The following is a 14,543-nucleotide window of genomic DNA, read 5'->3' on the forward strand; positions in this document are numbered from 1 at the left end:
TACACATTTATTCCCAATAACCAGCCAATTCGTTTTTAACATCTGGAGTAACCCAAATCCTGCCCGGTGATGTGCAAATGCATTGGCGGGTAGAGAACTTCGGAAGTTCTCCTCCAGAGTGAAACAATTGCGCAGCAGTACAGTATTGCTACGCAACAGTCAGGAGAATTCAGAGGGCACAGCAGGGCACTTTGGCTGGCTGGTCCCCTATTCTTTCAAGATTGTGATCTCTTGCAAGGGATTGGACTGCACTGCATGGGAGTATATGAAGCAATAGGTGTCTTTAGAAGGATGGCGTCTCATTAAGACAGTGCACTAGAACTCAGGAGAGAACTCTTCAATTCCCAACTTTGCCAAAGACTTCTGGACCGCCTGGGATAAATCAGAGTAGTTCTATTAACTTGGGCCTTTGGCAAATCACTTAGTCTCTCTTTGCCTCAGTCCCTCTCCTGGAAAGTAGAAATAATGAAACTCAGATGCTCACATTGTGGTGATGAGGGACTAAGGATGTGGAGTACAGAGATTTTGCAGGTGGAAAAAAAATCTTCCCTCTTCAACACAGAGCATCAGTACATTTAACTAGTACACAATCACATTGCTGCTGACAGCAGGTGGCTTCATAAAGCAGATCAGGGATACTGACTGCTCTTTTCTCAAATACAGATTTTAATGGGAAAACTACAAAAGCAAGCATTGCTGGGGTTTGAAGAAGGCCAAGGCATGCTTTCTACACAAAAAAAGGCACCTGCTACAGATTAGGTTCATTTAAAGACTTGCTCATTTTCATTTCTAAAATCTCCATCTAAATTGCTTTCCTCAGGGGTCGATTGTGGTAGGTACTGCTACTTCCACTAATGAGGTTAATGGGAGCTGTGGGTGTAGCCACAGCAGAATAGAGTCCTAAATCCTTTCATGTCAAAAGAGCACTTTTTTAAAATGGGGATGATTGTTGTCAGGTACCTTGAGACACTTGTGTGTAAAAAGGCTCTCTGCAGGTTTATTTTCTATGTGAGGCATGAGATAACAATTTGTCATGTGTCTTTGTAGGAGCAGCTGAAGGCTTTGGACTGGGAAATAAACACATTTGTGGATTATATGTTTGGAACTCGAGGTAAGTGTGCTTTTCAGGACTCAGAATGCATGATCTTTTAATGTGCAAACAAAAGCTGTTTGAATCATCTTCAGATGCAATATAATAACTGAAAATAAGAAAAGCAGTTGTTTTCCTGAAGACAGTCACCAAGATGTTCAAAGCTGACTAGAAATTTTGAATGCCTCACTGCAAATGCCGTAAAGAGGCCAGGCTGGATTTTCTGAAAGTGCTGAGCACCCACCTTCTGGAAAATCAAGCCCTGGAGTCTCCTGGATTGTCCTGGAGTCTCTGGGAATTAAGATTATGTCATGTGATAAAACCTCCAGGAACACGTCTGGCCAAAACTGGCAACCCTATCAAGCCCTGTGAGGTGTCTCAAGTGAGGCATTCCAGAATTGTCTCCCAAAATCACCAGTTAGTTATTTAAGAAAAAAGTCTTTAGCACATAGTGTAGTTAAGAAAGAAAACCAAAAATCTGTTGAAAACTCAGGAACTCTAAGTTAGTGTCAAAAACAGCCTTAATTTTAGCTCATCCTCTAGCTAATCACACACCACTTGTTTACACCCAGATATATCCCATTACGTCATCATCATCTGCATTTCCATTCTAGCCCACAAATAATATCCAAAGTGTTGCACTACAAACCACTTCTCCACTTATCAAATTTGGGCCACTGACCCCACTACAAAGTTTCCCTCACTTCAGCCATCTAATACGTTGGCCATATACCTAGGGTAAGCAGGCTTGAAAAGCACCTTCCTTCCACCCCTAAACACATCCTAGGACCAACCTGGCCCAGAGATAACTAAATCTGGAGGGAAAAAATGATTATAGAATAAACAGAACGTACTTCTGTTACTGACAGCGCTCCTTAAGTATTCACAGAATATAATATGTAGCTGTGTTTTCATGCACTCAGATGCTATGGTAATGAAAGCCGTATAAACACAAATCAGACACTACATATGAGTTTTTCCTGTCTCATTAATACTTGCATGGTATTGGTCACTCAGATTATATCGCCTCAAAAATGTGTATAATAATATGAGCTGGTCAAAATTTTTCTTACGGAATAGTTTTCCGTCAGAAAATGCCAGCATGGCAAAATCACTATGTTTTGTGAGAATGTGTGCATTTGATCTGAAGTTTCATGGAAATTAATGAGATGTTTGGTTTCAATACGGTCAAAATGTTTCATTTCCACTTTGTTTTGATTTGTCATATTATTTATAATAAAATAACTCAAAACATTTTGATAAAGTCAAAACAAAATATTTTTGGAATGTTTTTCATGAAAAATTCTATGATTTTGACTTTTCATCCTGAATCAGTATGAAACCAGACTTCAAAATCTCCAAATTTTCTGCACAAAGGAAATGCCATTTTTTGACCAGCTGTAATAATAATCCCATCTTCATGTGGTTCACCTAATTAACAAACTGATGAATCCTGAGAGTTGCTGACTGCAGTGAAAGTTATGGGCATCCAGAACCCCTCAGGATGAGATCCAAAATCTCAGCAAACCTGGTGTAGATTCAGAGGTCACTTCTTTCTGGTCTTTGGCTACTTGCTCTACTATCACCTGAGGAGGTCAGACTTGCTTCCTGAATCAAAATATGAAGACCTATAGCATAGTGTAATCATAAAGTATAAATTATATTATAATACGTTTTCAGATGCCTCATGCTTGCATTTCATCAGATTCTTCAAATCTTAACATTTCTTCCTTAAAGGGAAAACCGTTACAGGATTCTTAAAAACTGGAAAGTAGTATTTTTTTATTCCTCTGAGAGTGGCAATCACCTCCATCAACTGTGAAGCATATATGATCTTTGCAAAACTTTGGCTTGCACAATTTCTGGATTTCTACCTGAATCTATTTTAAAAATGAATAGAATGGCTTCCTAGAAAATACTTGTAAAATAGGTCTTTAATACTAGCAAGCTAATGCAGTCCAATAACCATATGTGTGAAGGTTTCGTTCCTTTTTACATACATAAAGGCTATGCCTTTTCAGCCTTCTCTTTCCAGTGCCTCCAGAGCCAAGTCTTTGAGATGGATGAATTGCGGTTAATATAACTGCATAGCAAATACTATAGCTCCACTGAGTCTTCAGAATGCACTTCAGTAAAACAAGTACTGCCTGTACCAACTCATTCAAAGAGATTCACGGTTGGCATTTGAAAAGCAAAGTCTCACAGGAATGACTGCCATTTGAAAGGAATTGAATGTTAATAGCCCAAGTCAACCAGAGAAACAAAACCCTTTGAAAACATGTGTAGTGCTCAGAGAGATGGGTCTAAAGACATTCATGCACAGACACACATCCCAAGGAACTTATTGGAGGAGAAATAAAATGGGACTTCAGTCCCTCAGCATGACAGGATCTAGTGTCACTCTACTTCCATGTCAGTTGCTTCAAATACTTTCCTGAGTTCACCTGTGCTCAAATGTCAGGACTTTTCCTTTTCCCTCATTTATTGCTGAATCGCCTCTTACCAGTTGGGAGCAGGACCTCAGTGACATCTTACTCTAGCTCTTGGGGCTGATCCTGGTCCTGACTATGACCAATTTTCATTGATCCCACTGCTCTAAATTGCATCTTTGGACACAGATTGGCACCCAGAGACACCACGATCAGGGAAGCTTAAAGGTAGTTTACAGCCTTCCTTCGCCTTGGCTGTGTTGGATGCAGAAGGGCCAAAGCCAAAGACACAGCCCTTTGACTTGGACATATTACCCTGTGTCCGACAGATATGCTGTTAGCTGTTTTTTTATAAATGTGCTGAGAGGCCTTCAGTTATGAACACCTCTAAGTTGAAACAATTATTTGCCTCTAAATCCCTTCAAAACTGGTATCTCTCCCTGTTGTACTAGTTTAACCCAGCAGAGGGTAAGGTTACAAGTTATTTTGAAGCACCATATTACTGAAGGAATGCTTCCATGTTGCTATTTTCTTCTCAGCTGGCAACAGGCTTACTTTTCATCTCCTTTTCCTCTCTCTCTGCTACTTACATCTGCTGGCAAGAACAGAACTGCAGTGTGTTCAACAGTGAAACGGCAGCCCAAGTGGTGCAATTTTATACTGTATTTCTGAATTTACCTGTGGCATTAAATTGTGCAATCATTAGACCAATTAAGCCACTGGACGTAGCTATGCTAGTACAATTACAACTAGAAACGAGTGGAATTACAAATGGCAAATTGTGTTTTAAAATACTCAAATACTATCAATTCCATCACATCTCAAACACTAGCATTGAAAATACAATCTTGTTTGTCTACGGTCCCACACAGTAGCATGCACTTTTGCTTTAGTGGCCTGTGTATGTATAATGACACAGTGCAGAACAACATGGCACCCTGTAAAATGGTTATATAGACAGATGACTCACAAGAAGTTGCTGGACTGACCCTGAAAGAGAAGTTCTGATGAATTCTAGTGAGCTTACCTAAAAAGGCTAAAATAACAAAGCATTACAGATTTCTTTCTATTAGCTATTTTCCACCATTATCTGCTCTTGGTTTGACAGCAGGCTATCTGAAATACACGACTACTCTGTAAATCCATCTTTTTTATTTTGCTTTATTTTTAGACAATAGCTATTTAGGTGACAACCAGGGCAGTTCTAGGGGCAGGTAAGCAGGGCAGTCACCCTGGATGCCAACTTCCAGGGAGTGCTGAACTGCTGTGCCACTCAGCCTCCCCCCCCCCCCCCCCCGCTCTGCTCCTGCTTGGTTGGATTTGGAGGGGCAGGATCGATGCACCAAAAGTGTTTTTTGCCCTTTATAGACCAAACATTACTTTCTAAAAGCAATTTCCATTGGTGATGTTGAAACTCAGCAAACACAGGCTGTGATCCTGCAATGGAAGGCAATGGAATCTCTGCCGTTAATTGCAATGAGTACCATCAAGCTCCTGTGTGGTTCTGTCTCCTGATGGCTACATCTCACAAAGCAGTTTAAATTGGCTGCAGCTTCTGAATTAACCCCCCTTTTGACTCAAGCAGTAGAATAATGCTTAGCTCTTATATAGCACTTGTCATCCACAGATCACAAAGCACTTTCAGAAGAGGGTTAGTATCATTATCCCCATTTTACAGAGGGGGAAATTGAGGCACAGAAAGGCAAAGGTGACTTGCCCAAGGTCCCCAGAACACCAGTAGCAGAACTGGGCATAGAACCCAAATATCTTCAGCCCCAGCCATGTGTTCCCCATCCACTAAACTGCACAGCCATGCTTTTAGATCCAGAGGTCCTTAGTTCAATCCCTGTATACCACACTGTTACAGTGAGGTGCTTGCCCTTATTTGCTTTAGATTTTCTTTGATGTATATCAAAACAGGAAAGGCTCTCTGCTCAGGACACAGTGATCATTCAGGTATAAGGATCAAAATGGGGCTTGCTCAGTTTGATCCTTTAAACAGGATTCCACCATGCCTCTCTAGTACTGCAGGTGCATTTATTAGTTTTTATGTTAAGGAGACGAGAAAAGTAAAAAAAGAAAGGATCATGACATAGCTATGTGTTGTGGAATGACACTGGTTGCAGGAACTACAGCCAGTGGTTTAGTTTGTTTTATTCATGTACAAAAACAAATTTAAATTGGCAACATATTGAGAGGGGATATAATTTTGGAGAAGTATGATGAAGTCATACTAACATACCCTTTATGATATGTATTTTGCCATTAAATATTAACAGCATCAAAAACCCACTCCAGAAATCCATACCCCCAGCCACTAAGAGATTCAGATTCTTCCCAGATACAAACAGGCCGCCACTGCAAGTGACTGAGTTAGAACCCAGAATATCTAACCACCTGGGTAAAGTCTCAGTGCCATTATTTTGCCACTGAGTTCAGTGGTGTCAGGATTTCCCTCCAGGGCTCTGGTTCATCACCATTTTTAATTGGAAGTGAGTTAGTTTGAGATGGAATCTGAGCTTGTGCACAACTCTCTCTCACCACATATAGTGTTCCAATGCTCTTGTAGTGCAGTGTCACTCACTGCTCTCGTCTGGGATTCAGTCGTTGGAATGATTCAGAACTGTCAAACTAATGGTATGTCACACTTTCCCTCGTAAGTGGATGCATTTGAACCTGTTTGAACATAAAGGAGCACTGGGAGTCTGACAGACGGTAGGCACTAATGTTAACTTCTCTTTCTCTTATTCTTTTTGTCAAATCCATACATTTCCCACCAACCCTCCCCCCAGTAATCCTGTGCTGTTTTTCTAAAAAGAAAACAAAATCAATCAAAACCAAGAGCCCCGCATTTATGGGCCCCCTTACTAAGAGGTAACAAGTGTGACTGTGTGCGCATAAGGAGAGGCAGTGGGAAAAAGGAACAAGTTTCAATTTCAAGAGGGAGCACCTAAAACCAATAGTAAGACTTAAAAATTATGTTTAAGTTGCCTGTTAATCCAGCCATAGGTCACTTTGCAGTTATTAAAGTGTTAGAACATGAGCTGTGCTCTTTTAGCAACAATGGGAAAACTTGCTTTCTGTGCTTAGAGTAGAAGCTGCTTTCATCACTTATCTAATTTTCCACTTTAGCTCAGCTCATCATGGGATTTCTACCAGTTACTTTTCCTCTAGTTGCAAAGGCAGTTTCTGGTTACCTTCTCACAGTCTCCTGTGGAACGCCTTTGCTCTGGAGACTGTATGCACATGTAAACTCTCTTTCAAAATCAGTCTTCCAAAGCAGGCAAGACTGGTGTTTTCTCTTTTTTCTAAAGGTACATTCTGTCAAGCTTTGTATGGCTTGAGTTTAATTTACCTTTATTTTCTTACGCCTTATCTCTTTTGTTTGTACTCTCATCCCATGCATTGGATTATGGCCCAAGATCATCGTGAATATGTCTGGTCATCTTCCAGAAGGACAGAGAACTTTTTCCAATACCGTCCTAACTGTTAAGACTCTTATGTTCTTGTATAGATGGTACTGTGTCTTCGTACAATATGCTGTCTTGGAACAGACAATGCTAGTGCCAGGAGACATGCTGGATATTTATTAATTACCACATCTAAGAGATCATAAACACATTTTCAGATTCCAAGGAAGGAAATAGCATTCTAGCTTGCTAACACAGAGTGATCTGAACTGACAAAAGCAAGGAAATCACAAAGTGTGCAGCTCCATTACTTTTTAGGCAGATTTATTCTGCAGCTCTCTCAATAGTGAGAATGAAGATGCTTCTTGGGAGCCAGTTGGGGGTGGGGGAAGACAGATGCAGAGTCTTCCAGCTTTAATAGATCTGGCTGACACAGTCTGTGCTTTGAAGAGCTTACAATCTAGTTGAAGACAAAATTCAACTAATGAATATAAAATAATAAGAGGGAAGCAGGGAGGAAGGCAGAAGGTGATAGGAACAATAAGAACACATATTTCCATAGGCTTGCTGTTCGCAACAGGATAGTTCTAAGTCATTTAAATTTTGTTGTTAAAAATAAGATTTTCTGATGAAAAAATGCATTTAACAAAACATTAGACAATATCTTCCCCCCCACCCAGAAAACCTTTTAATGTTTGATTTAATCATCCCCCTGAAGAATTTAAGCCCAGCTTTGAAGTATTGTGCAAGAGTGAAAAAGTGAAACCGTAAACTCACGTAGTATTTCACTGTCCAATTTAGCAAAACAGAAAAAGTAAACATGAATGGTGAAACAGAGGTAGTTTTTTTTAAACAAATCCAAATGATTAATAATGCAGTTAAGGGTTGTTTTAACATACTGTATGACTTTTTAAACCATAACTCATGTTTTAGATAGAGAATATCTTTTGGAAAATTGGACAGACTTGAAAGAGAATAGCATATATGATGAAGCAATTTCATTTACCCATAAAGTCTGTTGCTGAAGGGATTTTGCTGTAGTAAGATTGCTTTCCCTGGAAACTCAGTCTCTCCATTTGCAGATCCATTGGCAGGAGGGAAATTATAATTCTTTGCTGCTGGCATCCCTTTGTTGACCTGGAAAAGAATGATGCTGCAGATTTGGCATATGAGGCTAGATCATGCTCTTCTTATTCAAACAAGTGTTCTTATTACTGTAAATGAGATTACTTGTGTGAATAAGGCAAGCAGGATTTGGCCTGAATGCTTTATTTCAGGATCAAGCAAGTGTACCATGTGAGCTAATGAAGGAGCAAGCCTTTGGTTTAAACAAAAAAATATATTTGATAATCAGCAAAACACTGAAAAAGTAATGACAAATGAATAGATTTAATGTGTTTGAAAGTTTTCAAAAGCCCTCCAGTAAGTAAATAAATAACAAACGTGTAATAAAAGTGAAGAAAGTTGCTACTGTCTGTGAAGTAATAGTTTTTCAAATGTGCATTTTTGCATGTATAATACTATTAAAAATGCAGGCTATTTGTCCATTGAACAGACTATGATTTGGTATTTAATTTAATTTTCATTTTGTATTTAAATTTTAACCACAGATCTATGTTGAAATGAATAGAGCATCTGTCAACTCATTACCATACATAGCATATCCTTTGGAATGTTACCTCAGGTCATTTGCAATGTTACAGTAGCCATATTGGTCCCAGGATATGACAGATAAGGCAAGTCTTGGCACATTCCCACTTGTGCTTTTAGCAGACACTCTTCTGAATATGGGCAGCCTCCTTTTAGCAGTACTGAGCAAGCCATTTTTAATTGCTCACTGCATTTGTTTCTGTTCAGATTCCAGGGTCAGAGGATGGTTCCTGTTGGATTCTTACCTGCCCACGTTTTTCCTTACTGTAGTATATCTACTTTCCATATGGCTGGGTACCAAGTTTATGAAGAACAGGCCTGCATTCTCTCTCAGGGGTCATCTCATTGTGTATAACCTTGGAGTTACAGTGCTTTCTTTGTACATGCTCATAGAGGTAAGTTTTTTTTTTTTTTTTTAAATGCAGCACCACATCCGAGAAGGCCAAGTACTAAGTCATTTTTCACCACAGAAATATTTTAGTAAAACATACTTCCAAGGTAATCTGGGCTTTCAAATTGCAACCTCTTTCAGCCCGTTTAACAATTGATCTGTGAGACTATGTAATAATTTGATTTGTATAGCACCTTCTAGCCACGGATCTCAAAGTCATCATTAATGAGCTATTCCTCACACCTAGAGTTAGTCAATTTCTGCTAAAACAGAAAGTTTGCAAATATGCATTTGAATTTTCAGTGACTGCTCTGTTCAACTATGTCTGTGCCTTTTTGTTCACCATTTGTGAACATTCCCATGAATTATGCAGTGCAGTTGTACCATGTTGGTCCCAGGATATTAGAGGGACAAGGTGGGTGAGGTAATATCTTTTATTGGATCAACTTCTGTTGGTGAGAGAGCTTGAAAGCTTGTCTCTCTGACGAACAGAAGTTGGTCCAATAAAAAATTATTACCTCACTCACCGTGTGTCTCTAATTCCCGTGAATTGGGGTTTTTTTTATTTGCATGTACATCTCTGGAATGGCTATTTGTTCAAATACCCATAATTGCATGTGACTGAACAGATTTATGTAGAAGAGTATGTGCTAATCATTCATTATTTGCTATTCACTGTCATTTGTTTACAAACATGTTTAACAGGGTTCTAGCATCCAATCATATGCTATGAAAAGCAAAAGTTCAGCTTACTGTGAGAGTTTAAGAACCCCTAGCCTGACTGTTCGTTGACTACTTATCAGTAAAGAATACACTCTCAGAAATTATAAGCTATTAATGAAGAAAAGAGGGTTCAATTTGTCTGATGATTTAGTCAAAATGAATAATTCAACCAGCTCTGATGTGAAGTACATTAGTTTTCTTATTTTACAGATTAAATGACTTGCCCAGAGTCTCACAGGAAGTTTGTGGCAGAACTAGGGATAGAACCCAAGTAAGCCTGATCCACAAGGGCATTTACTCCCCCATTTAGGTGATGTTTTGAGAAAGTGCAGCCTTGCATTCTTGCATCCATGTTCACTCTGATCCCTTTTAGGAAACTACACTGGTTTAGAAAACTTCATAGTAACATATGTGTGGTTCCATTCCCAAATGTCCGTCAGTTGAACAAATTAAGATCTTGGCTTTAGCACCTAGTGCTGACCCTGGCTTGCTCAGGCTTGTGCCCATAATGGACACTACTGGGTGAGCAATTAGATAGATTTTGAGCAACTCGTCCTCCCTTGCCGGTTAGAACATGTGCAACTGATGAGAAATGGCAACAGCAGCATAGTGGCCCCTGCAGAAACACTATGCCCTGAGTTCATCAGAAAGGTAGAGAATAGGAGAAGGGTCATAAGTCTGAAGTAACAAAACTGGTGTTATTTGGTAACCACAGTTCTAAACTATCCCGCATTTAAGATGTGTTGGGTTTCCGACCAGTTAATTGTTATGGATAATTCCAGTTACTTGACCTTAGCGTTAGCATGCTAAAAATAATCCTCCCATGTTTGTTTGATAAATAACCTAGCCTGATGAGACAGACAGGCTGAATTATGTGCTTGTTTTTGGAGTGACCTCTGGAGGTGCTAGATGACATTCCTTGTTTAGACTACCCGCGCAGCATTCCAGGCTTCCCAGTGTCATGTAGGGTACCAGGATCGAGTCATCGACAAGAGAAAAACAAATACTGTTTGTTCTCTCAACAGAATGGCAAAACATTGCTTTGCTCAGAAGTCAAACAGGGCCTCATGAAAACTTTCAAGTTTTCGGGGAATTAATTTCTTTTGATCTTAACAAGAGGCAATTTGCCTGATCAAAACTATGGGCTCAGTTCTGGCTTGTGCAGACACACAAGGAGCTAATCCCAAGAGTCTCATCCCATTCAGAATTCACACAGGCTTCAGCAATTCTTCTGGGTGCTTGAGGAATGCAGGATCAAGCCCAAAACATGGGAGAAATGAGCACAATCCCCCTCACTGGATGGTTTGGTCTCTACACGACAATTTGGCTCCTTAATAAAAGTAACACTTCAGGGTTAACATTTAATTTGTGGTGGAGGCACACAGAATGTTATCCAAATAGTAAGGTTCAAAGAAAATGCAGCATAATACACAGAAAAATCAGAACCCTGCTCTCCTGTGCCTGCAGGCAGGCTCAGCCCTCCACTGAGCAGCTGAATATATCAGAACTTAGCAGGTGTAAGTTATACAGATGAAGTGCACGTATCTTTGCTGTAAATGCATTGCACAGACTTCCTTTAGGTTGCCTGATCTTTCACCTTCTGAAGATTGTTTTGCTGTACACAAAACTAATTTGTCAATGCCCCTCTGATTATTCAGCCAGGCCTCACTTCTGCAACCCATGGCTCATCAGCTTTTGTATCCCGTTCACACACATGATTTCTGTTGTTCATTAATTACAGTGACAGAGCTTACCGTTCCATGTTCTACATCTGTTATGGATCAGTTTGAGGACACCCCTTAAATCATTTCCCGTACCTTCTAGCCAACCCTGGTCCCAATGCCTCTTAGAACTCCACCTGGCCACTTCTGAGTTGTGTCACTGCTATAGGGTCCTTAACAAATACTACGCCAGAAGTTGCTCCACTGCACCCCCTCCCCACCTGTCCCTTCTCCCTGCTCCAGGTGGAGAGGGTACAGAGATGCAACAGAGGCAGCTTCCCTCCAACGGGAGAATTCTGTGCTGGGCCTTTGCAGCTGGATTGTGGCTCCGAGGTGCTTGCTGAGTGGTGCACAAGGCTCGTAACCCAGCTTGAATATCTGGCTCACAGTCCGAATTTCATCAGTTCACTAACACTTGGCTTATTTTTTTCTTCCCAAAAGATTTTGATTTTTGAAGAAAAATCCAAATGCTGATGGAAAGATTTTTTTCAGGAGTAGCGGTGGTGGTGGTGGTGGTGGTGGAGGAGAACCAAAATGCAAAACCTCTGCCCAACGCTAACCAGCATCCTAAATTGTACCCAGAAATGAATAGCGCGCCAGAGCAATCTGGGGAGCACTGCAGTAACATGCTGTCTCTGGAAAATCCCATTAAGTAGTCAAGTCCCCGGGCGTTGCACTGGACATAGATAACTCCAGCAAAATTCACATCAGAAAGAAACTGTTACAACTCTCATGCTACATAAAGACAGTAACAAAGACACTTTTGACTACAGACAACATTTGGTACTCCAGTAGCCTGGAAGCTCAAAACAGAATCCTGAACTGTGACTTTAACAATTGGAAGCTAGATTTCCTTAATAATGGGAGCAGCCATGAAATCTATCAAGTTCTTGAGTTGTTTCCCTCAGCAGTCAGTGCCATCTCTCTCCTGTTTAGATTAAACCTCACCCAGCAGGCTCTTATCCACATCCTATCTTGTTCAGGCACTGAGAAAACCGAGACACTGCACCACCTGGGTCAAATCAAGACGACGTGTAGAGCAGAGAGGTGTGTCATCAGTATATGGCTGCCATTGCAGCTCAGGCTGCCTATCTACCCTGTGGCTTCATACACTTATTAGTTCACCTGCACCAGTGAGGCATGTGAATTTTACGTGAGGGGAGGTAATAGACTAGACCACCATGCATGAGAACCCTGTCCTCAGAGTAACAGCTAACAGAGCCTCTTGGGATCTATCTGAGAGGAAAGAACAAAAACACACCTGAGCAAGCCTATCACGTCTTGCCAGTTTTCACAATTAAGTCAAGATAAAAGGTTGCCAGTATAGCTAAAAGCAGCCTATGAGCACCCTCTCTAGAAGGAGGTCATCAACCAGCAGGTTCAGTATTACAGACAAGCTTGAACCCAGATTGACAGGTATAAAGACAAACTGAGGATTCCCAATAGCACCAGGAGTTGCCTCCTAACCACTTTTTTCAGTTACTTTACCCAATAGAGGCAGAGCGGAGACAGAACAATCACGATATTGCAGTCAAGTCATAAGCCTTATTAGTTGGATTGTGTTGGTCTTTGCAAGCAAACTTTGGAATTACGATGACACCTCACAAATTGGTACTAATGAGCAGATAACCCATTAAAATATTTGAATTTGGCACAATAGTGAACAAGATAAATAAAAACAAAAAAGGGACACTGCATCACAAAATATATTTTGTTCATTTATTTTGGTAGCTGAAATTTTAATTATTTGCTTCAAAACGTGCTGAAGTAAATTTTGCAAGAATAAAGAGGCCTCTACTCCACCTAGCCTGTTAAATCTTTGCTGAGCAGCGGGGCAGGGGACAGCATTTTTAATACAGAAAGTTAAGAAGAGGGCAAATCTGTGAGGTTTTAGTGTATAAAAGACCCCATGCAGGCTCTCCTGGCACTTTAGTGAAAGCACAGTTCTAGAGATCAGAATTCGGATCTCTGTGGAAGTGCACTGAGCCTGAAATAGGTGAAACCTTTTATTAGTAGGTTTCGGAGTAGCAGCCGTGCTAGTCTGAATTCGCAAAAAGAAGAGGAGGACTTGTGGCACCTTAGAGACTAACCAATTTATTTGAGCATAAGCTTTCATGAGCTACAGCTCACTTCATTGGATGCATAAAGTGGAAAATGCAGTGAGGATGTTTTATACACACAGATCATGAAAAATGGGTGTTTATCATACACATTGTAAGGAGAGTGATTGCTTTAGATAAGCTATTACCAGCAGGAGAGTGGGGTGGGGGAGAGAAAACCTTTTGAAGTGATAAACACCCATTTTTTCATGGTCTGTGTGTATAAAACATCCTCACTGCATTTTCCACTTTATGCATCCGATGAAGTGAGCTGTAGCTCACAAAAGCTTATGCGCAAATAAATTGGTTAGTCTCTAAGGTGCCACAAATACTCCTTTTCTTTTATTAGTAATGAGAGGCCATCCCTTCCCCACAGCAGGTGACCAAAGCAGCTTTCACGGACTCTAGAGTGGTCTGAGGAAAGGGAAATGGAGGTCCCATTGTCACAAAAAGGAAAATTCCAGTATGCATTACATGACTGCAATTCTTTGTGCGAGGACCCAATCTTGCAAGCTGCTGAGCACTACTGACTGAAGTGGGAGTTGATAGTACTTGGAACTTTAGAAGAAGATCAGAGCCTTATGGAAGAGTCCTATATAATTTAATAGGGATAAAATTAATGGGGCTGTACAAAAGTTATTGACAGTCCTATAGAATTTGGAGGAGGCTAATATCCAATAGGGGTCTGATTGTCAGAAGTGCTGAGCAGCTACAGCTGCTATTGTCTTTAATTGAAGTTGTGAGTATTTGACGGTTTTAACCCCCAAGCATCCTATAAAATTCTATAGCAAAGGTCTAGATGTCTTTATTAAGTTCTACAGGATGGTTTAAAAAAACCCTATGAAAAGTTGCCCTTTTCCATTAAATGATACAGGACAGATTAACACATAGGTGGGGAGTAGTGAGGTGGGTAATAACACCTGGCCAAGAGAGATCTGTATCTCAGTTGTGCCTGAGTCCAGGGCTCACATAAACTGAAAGCTTACTAGGTGTGCTAAGCATAGCTGCTGCTAATTTCTCATTTAATTAA

At 40.4% G+C, this 14,543-nt stretch overlaps 1 protein-coding gene across 1 annotated transcript in view; it reads left to right on the forward strand.

The window, feature by feature from the left end:
* The first annotated feature begins 1,053 nt into the window (after positions 1-1,053).
* The window catches only part of ELOVL2 (ELOVL fatty acid elongase 2), a 51,026-nt gene continuing 37,536 nt past the window's right edge, over positions 1,054-14,543 (forward strand). The window contains exons 1-2 of the mRNA XM_077809116.1: positions 1,054-1,111; positions 8,787-8,974. Of these exons, the coding sequence (XP_077665242.1) occupies positions 1,096-1,111; positions 8,787-8,974 (204 nt within the window). The 5' untranslated portion in view covers positions 1,054-1,095. The remainder of the gene's footprint in view (positions 1,112-8,786; positions 8,975-14,543) is intronic.

Source organism: Eretmochelys imbricata, chromosome 2 (assembly GCF_965152235.1).
Source record: "Eretmochelys imbricata isolate rEreImb1 chromosome 2, rEreImb1.hap1, whole genome shotgun sequence".
NCBI lineage: Eukaryota > Metazoa > Chordata > Testudines > Cheloniidae > Eretmochelys > Eretmochelys imbricata.